At 36.9% G+C, this 9,617-nt stretch overlaps 1 protein-coding gene across 3 annotated transcripts in view; it reads right to left on the bottom strand.

The window, feature by feature from the left end:
* Positions 1 to 4,205: 4,205 nt before the first annotated feature.
* Positions 4,206 to 9,617, bottom strand: part of msrab (methionine sulfoxide reductase Ab) — a 64,122-nt gene continuing 58,710 nt past the window's right edge. For all 3 annotated transcript variants that reach the window (XM_059353792.1, XM_059353793.1, XM_059353794.1), the window contains exon 6: positions 4,206 to 5,681. In XM_059353792.1, the coding sequence (XP_059209775.1) occupies positions 5,508 to 5,681 (174 nt within the window). In that variant the 3' untranslated portion in view covers positions 4,206 to 5,507. The remainder of the gene's footprint in view (positions 5,682 to 9,617) is intronic.

The following is a 9,617-nucleotide window of genomic DNA, read 5'->3' as shown; positions in this document are numbered from 1 at the left end:
GTTTCCTGTGTGTCATGTGGTGGTAGCTCGTGCTAGCTAGCATGGCTGACAACACACAGGCTCCCAGGTGCAGAGTGTCACAGTGTGGGCTGTCAGCCAGAAAGCCAGTGGGCCAGTTAGCAAGCCAACTAGGCCCTGCAGCACGTGCTGCCCTCCACCCCCACCCTTAACCCATTGCTATTCCCAGTGGAAAGGAGGAACAGGCTTGTGACATTTTCTCTATGTGAAAGAACACATGAGAACGTGTGAGCAAGTGTGAGCTCGCCTTTCTTTTGTTTTTACTTTCAATGAGGGTGGACTAAACTAACCTGTTTGAGGTCTTAAAGTTTTATCCACCTGTCAAACTGTTCCACTGTGTCTGTCTGGGATAAGCCTGTGTTTCCCTCCAGAGTTCAGGGGTCAGGCTGCGCCGACGGAGAAGACCTCGAGTCAAACCAGCATGCAGGGGGCACCAGGGCGAGCCCTCTTCCCCCGGCTCGCCCCCAGGCTGCAGATGCACCGACCCAGACAAGGCTGCACTTCTCTGGGCAGCACAGAGACACTGCTGTGCTCCGGTTCCTGGAGCCCTGATGCTCTGATTGAGACCCTGCGCCCATGCAGGAACCAGAGGGGAGGGGAAGGAGGGGATGCAAACACATCTGGCATCTGCAAAAAACCCTGCACACTACTCTCATATCATCATGAGAGAAATGTACAGGCCGTATAGATAAGCAGGCTCTGTTTTCCCCCCTCTGCTATCACACATGCTGCAGACACCCACACACATCCAAATTGTGCCTACTACCTCTACAATCTAGAAAAGTAATTACGTGAGGAACAGGACAAGAAGTCACAACAATCCTCCAGCTGGTAGGACAGCACCAGAATACACCACTCTCTGCTATTGTTCTATTTATAAAGCTCACCAAACAATGCCGTGTTTGCCGTCTAAAGAAACAAATTATTTAGCGGAGTAGCAGCCAAAGAGGAAATGGCATGCTGTTTTTAACGATGTATACATACGTGGTACTTTATATACATACGGTAAGATCTATTAAAGCTGTCATGGGGAAGATAAATGAAAAGCTGTGAAAAGGAGGACACAATAGAGAGCGTATCAGAGTGCAAGAAATTTGTGTGGGTGCACGTCTCTGCAAGGTGTCTTTTTGGTGTGTTTGTTTCTTTTGCGTGGGCGAAGCCTTTTGCATTAGGCGGCAGTACAGGACGGAGGTAGTGGTTGGGACGTGTGTTTATATGTGTGTACATGTGTGGGTAAGAGTGCAGAGTACTTCTGATAAACAACCAGCACCTCTCTCTGTTTCAGCCCACTCTACTCAAACTATTCTTCAAATCGTTGGGCCCAGGATTTCTCTTTATGAGTTTTTAAAGTGGAGAGAATTTGAAAAACAGGAAAATGCATGCTGGTGAGGGTATAATACCTAGAATAAGATATCAAATGCATGCACACAGTGGTGTTGGTGTGCCTCCTCTCTTCAGGGTGACTGAGTATAGGCCAGTGAGAGGCATAGCAGTGAGCTAGAGCGGTATGCTCTTTGTGGCCAGCTGTGGGGCCATTAAAGGCCCATCTGCAGACAATAGGCTCTGTCTGAAGGGCACACACAGCCTGGTTCCTGTCCTACTCGCCTCACTGTGTTTGTGTATGGATGCGTATATGAGAGTACCATGCATTTCCATGCCCCATTTTAATCTATTACAAAGGAATCCACAGAAAACATACACTTACTCATGCAGCTACTCCTAGAGGTCGTTTTAATGTGTCTGCATTAGAGTTGCACTGTGTGATTCCTTGCTCCAAAAAAAGAGCGGGCAGTGTTTTACCTTGTGCAAGATTTTATTTAGTAACTTCAGCGGTGACACTGTTCAAGGTGGTGTAACATTAGAGCCAGACACACAGTTAACCACGGCCTTTCCAAACTAAAAATAAGACCTAAACCTAAACTGATATTCTGCTTTAAGAGATTGTGAGAAGATTGTGAGAATCTTTATCTCGGGAGTTTATTTTTAACTCATTCTCTTTGGTGTTCAGTCCCAGCTAAGCAAAAATCCTAGGCTTTTTACTTTTTATTTCCTTTTTTAACTGTAACTCTGTTTTTAGATTTCGTTTTTATTACTATTTTATTGTTTAATTGTTTTTTTTAGTATTTTATTGTTTTCATTGTTTTTATTTATTACTATTTTTGTCTATGCTTTTATTGTACTTTAATAACTGTACAGCACTTTGTTCAACTGAGGTTATTTTTAAATGTGCTCTATAAATAAACTTTGACTTGACTTGACTTGACTCAGTGTAGTGTACAGAGACCAACAGCCCTGCAGAGAGGAGGCACAGCCTGATGCAGGGGTCTGCACAATAAATGATGAGGCCTACTAGCTCACAAGCTAAGCTAAGTCAGAGATGGTTTTGTGCATCTTTGTCTATTACCATAACACAACTATCTGTGCAGTTGATGGTAATCCATGTCATGCAGGTTGTTGATGAAAGTGCGATATTGGCGCAAAGGACACAACAAAATACAGGGTTCTTCTTAGCTTAGCCTGGTTCTGAGCTTACCTGGCTCGCTTTATCGCTTCCCTTGGTCGGTGTGACTGCTCCTTATAAGTTGGTTACTGAGGCTCCTTCAGTGTTGCTGTGATGGCTGGATTTGTATTTAATTGTTTATGATCACTGTGGTTAAATGTTGTAACTTGTCTCTTTTTATGCTGCTTTCTTGGCCAGGTCCCTCCTGAACTTCTGCTCTGCTGGACTGTTGGTCTCCATGTGCTCTACTGAGCTAGTAAACTCTGCTGGGACTCTCTTGATAGTTACCCATCGTAACATTCTCTTTAATGCAGACTCTCAGTTTGTGTTCATTTCAGTCTTAGTTTTATGTCTAAAGCAGCTAACTGCTGAACAATGTAGCTTTGTTACTACAGACTGGACACTACAGTGACTCACTATCGCCTCCAGTCACAAGTGATATTACAAGACAGACAGCCTTGAGGCTAGCTGGTTAGCATGCTAATCTCAATAGATATCTCTGCATTACAATACATAGACGTCTTTGACATGTCAAAACTGTTTCTTCTTTACATTCTATTAACAATGTTAGGTAATATTTAACAGTTTTAAACAAAAAAATCAATTCTGGCCATATCTTACACATTGCACCTTTAAATGTGGTCATTTTTAAACATAAAATCTCTTCATATAATTAACTCATGACCTTAGTTTTGATAACGCCGACCCGCAATGTGGCCGTTTAAACAGACTTATGCCTCGGTTGGTTTACTGTCTCTTGTTGAAGTCAAAACACCATCGCAGATGGCGGAAAAAGTGATTTCACGTCACGATTAAAGCTTTTCATGCCATCCTTACTTCAAAGCCGAGGAAATGAAGATGACTTTATTAAAAGGTTATCTCCTCTCAAACACTTGACAAAACACAAGAGCATGCAAAATTATAGGCGGGTGTTGGAAAACAGCTAGCTGGCCCAACCACATACCACTCATCGCGGTTCGATCAAGCAAGCCACAGCTTCACATGCCCTGACATAAACACACACACACACACACACACACACACACACACACACACACGGCTGCTGCATGCAGACACATGCAAAAAATATCTGTCCCAATACTAAAATAGGCCCTGAGAGGTTGCACCTGCACCTGTGCCCTGGTCCACACCTACACACAGGTGTCAGGATGTGACACATACACACAGACAGAGAAAGAGAGATAGCAGAGAGGGAGGGGGAAAACGAGAGCGGGGTGAATCACACTGCTGCGGTCGACCAAAAAGCTTTTTCTAGATATCATCTCTGTATTTTAGAATCTAGCGATGAGTGATTCTAATTTTTAAATAGACTTTCAGTTGTTTGGTGATAAAACGTATCACAGTAATTCTCTCTGATATATAATTATATAATGGGACTTTAATCCATAATCACAGGTTTACGCGGAGAGGACGGATTGTTTAAGCAAAGTGTGTATCATATCGCATACATCAGTGCCTCAAATGTCTCATTCTGTAATCCACAATGAGTGGTCCCTGGTGGGTGTATGTGAGTCAGACCCATGTGTCCCTCGTTGGTCTGGTCCCTTCTCAAATGGAGCAGAAAAGAAGGGGGAAATAATCTAAACAGTGCTTATCTTTAAGATATATATAGCTGCAAGGGTAGACCATGCATGCATGCATGAACAAACTGACACACACATGCATGTGACAGAAGTTTACATGTGTTTTATTGCTTAGTTCAGTCTTGATATAGTAAAGTTCCTTCACATTAGTTATTCATAGTGAAATACAAAAATAAGACCCATTAAAATTCAAACGGTTACAAAGCTTTTGATTATATTAAAATATGCATTTCAGAAACCTGACAAATTGCTACTCAGTAAACAGTAAAGTGTGAACATGGTTATCGTGTTCTGGCTTTAAAATGCATAAAAAGGCTCCTGGATAGTAAAAGCATTAAGGCTGGTTGATTTTCTTCCAATCAACTGACTCTGGAAGACAAAGTTTCTCATGGTTTCTCAGCTACAACTATGTTGTATTAAAGGGGAAGAAATAGAAACTCTCTACAGGGGCTCTACTTTGTTCTTTGAGAAACACTGCCACCTTGTGGACGTTGACTGTTGCTGCAGTCCAACATGATACAGATTAAGATTAAGATTTATCCTTCATTAATCCCACAATGGGGAAATTTAACCTCTGCATTTAACCCATCCTTTTTTTTTTGCTGCTAAAGCTGCACTAAAACTTCAAGTTTAACCCCATTTCCATTCATATTGTCTTCTTAATACTCTTGGTACTGCATTTTAGGTGCTATAAAATTTATGATTCACAGATGCTACAGAGAAAGCTCTCTTACAGTCTGGTTTTAATATACATATAAAATATATATAGTTTTATATATATACAGTCATGGAAAAAATGATTGGACCAGTGTTTTCTTCAATTTCTTGTTCATTTTAATGGCTGGTACAACTAAAGGTACATTTGTTGGGACAAATATAATGATAACAACAAAAATACCTCATAGTAGTTTAATTTAAGAGCTGATATCTAGACATTTTCCATGGTTTTCTTGATAATAACCAAAATCATTATCAAGAAAACCATGGGAAATGTCTAGATATCAGCAAGGGCGGTCTAATCATTTTTTCCATGACTGTATATTTATATCTGTAGGTGGTAGTTAAAAGGTGATATCTTTGTCTAGCTTGGTGTGCTTGTGTTTAGCTGTATGTCTATTTTTGTACATATAACAACAAAAACAAATAAAATTCCTATTATGTGTAATCTAACACATACTTGGCCATTAAAGCTGAATCTGATTCTATATTGTTCTCCATAGCTAACAGAGGCTAAGTAACATATTTGAATATAAAATACTTAAAGATACTTGGAGCAGATATACTTAACTAGCGTATAACATATTTTTAAAATGAAAGATTAAGTATGATAAATGAAAAAATAACAGCCTTCATAAACCCTTCCTTCATGTCTCACCACTCCTCCCTCACAGCTCGTCCTTGCCGGCTCCGATGGGACAGGAGACTCCGGTTCCTTTGAGGCCACAGTAACCCTTAGGGTTCTTCTTCAGGTACTGCTGGTGGTAGTCCTCAGCGTAGTAGAACGTCTGCCCCTCCATGATCTCCGTGGTGATGCCACTGTAGTTTTTCTTATCCAGCTCCTGGGGACAAAGCACAAACATGATCCACATTAGTGACTGGGGAGCTAATACTGAAGACAAGAGGCAGAGAAATATAACATCAGATGACACGCACAGGGTTCATACACTTTTTCAGTGGTCAAATTCAAGCACTTTTCAAGGACTTTCAAGGTCCATTTTCAAGCTTTTCCAGTACCTTTCAACGGTTGTAAATGTCATGTTTTAGATAGATAGAAGTAAAAAAAAAGAACATCAGTTGGTAGGATGGTTGGCAAGATGATGGTAATAATTAAACTGGTGATATGATGGCAACAATGCTATAGTGACTCGACGGTATATAATAATAATAATAATAATAGTACAGTATATAATATTTACAATATAATATATATAATATAGTATGTAATAATAGATAATAAACAATATGAAAATAAAATGAAAAATATAAGTAAAGTAATTATAAGTAAAATAATATGATATATAATATATAATAATAATAGTAATAATAATAATAAATAAGGCCTGTATAATAATAATAATAGCAGTATATTACAGTATATAGTAATAATAGTAATGGCAGCAACAGTATATATAATAATAATAATAGTAATAATATTAATAACATAGCAAAGTGTCGTGCATAGATTTATTGCATAGAAAAAAAAATCTAGATGAGTATTTCGATACTAAAAGGGGTAATTCCACTTAACCATACTACAGCATTGGTATTACACTTTTAATAACTGAAAGATTAGATATAGATCTTTTGTATGGCAGTATTGTCTCAACTACAGATCTCTTTCTAAAATATATCGATATAACTCTTAATAACGATATATTGCCCAGCCCTACTTCTTCTCTCTCTGTCACTCTTTCAGTCCTTCTCTGTCGTCTCAGTCCTGATAACTGTTCTACTATAATTCATAAAGTTTGCAGGTGGGGTTAGGTTCAAGCGCTTAATTAATGCATATTTTTGCATGTTTGATGGTGCAGATTGGCTCTGATAACGAGCCAGGTGGGTGCAACTGACCTGCACATCACTAATGAGCAGTCAGGAGGACTCAGAGTTAAAGCTGCATTATTAATCATTCAACCTGTGTAATTAATTACCTAGGCCTAAAATGAAAAGATACAATCTTATGAGAAACAAGTTTGACTAGAATGACACAATTATTAGTTTTGGCTAAAGTAAGTTGACTGAAATGTTCAATCTGATAATGAGGATGAGGTTGATAAAGACTAACAAGGACAAAGACTAGGAGTAAATTAAAAGACAGCAGGCAACATTAACACTTGTTTTAAGAGAGAAAACATTTTGACTAATAATGTAAAAACTGGACTTAAACATTTTTAAGCTATAGAAAATACCAGAATTGTTAGTAAAACTACCGGTTTTACTGGTTTATTTGCACTATCTCTCTTTACATCCAACCACATTAGGCCTATATTAGGCCTTCTGTATTTCTTCTATATTAAATATGCCATATACCACTTATACTATACTGTGTATAACTATAAGTGTCTATCTGTGTGTGTGTGTGTGTGTGTGTGTGTGTGTGTGTGTGTGTGTGTGTGTGTGTGTAACAACTTATTTAACATATTTGACATGCTAAAATATATTTTCTCCAATGTGCAAAATGTCTGCAAAATGCAAAGTACTTTCAGGAAACAAACAAACAAACATATGAATATATTAATAATAAAGGCAAAATACCAGAAATGTATGTATATGTCATATTTTTTTTATATTCTTATTATGTCAGCGTGGGTTCCCACCGGGTACTCCGGCTTCCTCCCACAGTCCAAAAACATGCACTTAGGTTTAATTGGTGACTCTAAATTGCCCGTAGGTGTGAATGAGAGCGTGATTATCTGTCTCTATGTGTTAGCCCTGCGATAGTCTGGCGACCTGTCCAGGGTGGACCCCGCCTCTCGCCCAATGACAGCTGGGATAGGCTCCAGCCCCCGCGACCCGATTGCGGATAAGCGGTTAATGGTAATGAATTATTCTGTCTTATATATCAATGTGTCTCTATCTTGAGCTGCTGTGACAACTAAATTTTCCTACTGCGGGATAAATAAAGTTATGTCTTATCTTATCTTATCTCTAAAGACTATGAATTGATGTTCATACTACTACATGCAACAACTTATTTAACATATCTGACATGCTAATACATATTTCCTCCAATGTGCAATATCTGTAAAATGCAAAGTACTTTCAGGAAACAAACAAATAAAGAAAATATTTATCAAAAAATGCCGAATAGCAGTAATGTATGAATATAATGTGTATAGAATGTATGTATTATTTCATATTTTTTATATTCTTTATTCTGTCTACTATATCTATGTGTCTGTATCTTGAGCTGCTATAACAACTAAATTTCCCCACTGCGGGATAAATAAAGTTGTATCTTATCTCTAAAGATTAAGAATTAATCTAAAATAGCTGCCAAATCAACACTGTTATAGATTTAATAATCAATTCATGCCAACAGAGCCCCTAAATCCAGCACGCTATAAATATATTTATTCATTGATGTTCAAACCACTACATGCAACAGCTTATTTAACCTATTTAACATGCTAAAATACATTTTCTCCAATGTGCAATATCTGTAAAATGTAAAGTACTTTCAGGAAAACAAACACCAAAAATATATATTAATAATAAATGCCCAATAGCAGAAATGTATGTATAGAATGTGTATAAAACATATGTATATGTCTTATTATTTCTATTCTTTTTCTGTTTTTTATATTTTATGTACCTTGAGCTGCTGTGACGACTAAAGTTCCCCACTGCGGGATGAATAAAGTCAGATCTTATCTTATCTCTAAAGACTTAAGAATAAAATTGCAAAAATCAAAACTGTTAGATTTAATAATCACTTTATGCCAAAAGAGCCCCTAAATATAGCACGCTATAAATGTATTTAATCATTGATGTTCTTACTACTACATGCAACAACTTATTTAACATATCTAACATGCTAAAATATATTTTCTAATAATAATTAATAGCAGTAATGTATGTATATAAGGTGTAAAGAATGTATATATATGTCTCTATATATTTTTTTTATCTATGTGTCTGTATCTTGAGCTGCTGTGACGACTAAATTTTCCTACTTCGGAATAAATAAATCATATCTTATCTTATCTCTAAAGACGAAGAGTAAATCTAAAATAGCTGCCAAATCAACACTGTTATAGATTTAATAATCAATTCATGCCAACAGAGCCCCTAAATCCAGCACGCTATAAATATATTTATTCATTGATGTTCTTATTACTACACGCAACAACTTATTTAACCGATTTAACATGCTAAAATATATTTTCTCCAATGTGCAATACCTGTAAAATGCAAAGTACTTTCAGGAAAGCAAACACATATATATTAATAATAAATGCCAAATAGCAGAAATGTATGTATAGAATGTGTATAAAACATATGTATATGTCTTATTATTTCTATTTGTTTTTCTGTTTTTTATATTCTATGTACTTTGAGCTGCTGTGACGACTAAAATTCCCCACTGCGGGATGAATAAAGTCAGATCTTATCTTATCTCTAAAGACTTAAGAATAAAATTGCAAAAATCAACACTGTTAGATTTAATAATCACTTTATGCCAACAGAGCCCCTAAATATAGCACGCTATAAATGTATTTAATCATTGATGTTCTTACTACTACATGCAACAACTTATTTAACATATCTAACATGCTAAAATATATTTTCTAATAATAATTAATAGCAGTAATGTATCTCAGGTGTATAGAATGTATGTATATATGTCTTATTTTTTGTATTCTTTTTTTTAATCTATGTGTCTGTATCTTGATCTGCTGTGATGACAAAATTTTCCTACTTCGGAATAAATAAATCATATCTAATCTTATCTCTAAAGACGAAGAGTAAATCTAAAATAGCTGCCAAAATCAACA

Source organism: Centropristis striata, chromosome 16, assembly GCF_030273125.1.
Source record: "Centropristis striata isolate RG_2023a ecotype Rhode Island chromosome 16, C.striata_1.0, whole genome shotgun sequence".
Classification (NCBI taxonomy): Eukaryota; Metazoa; Chordata; class Actinopteri; order Perciformes; family Serranidae; genus Centropristis; species Centropristis striata.
This window is presented reverse-complemented; position numbering and strand designations above follow the sequence as displayed.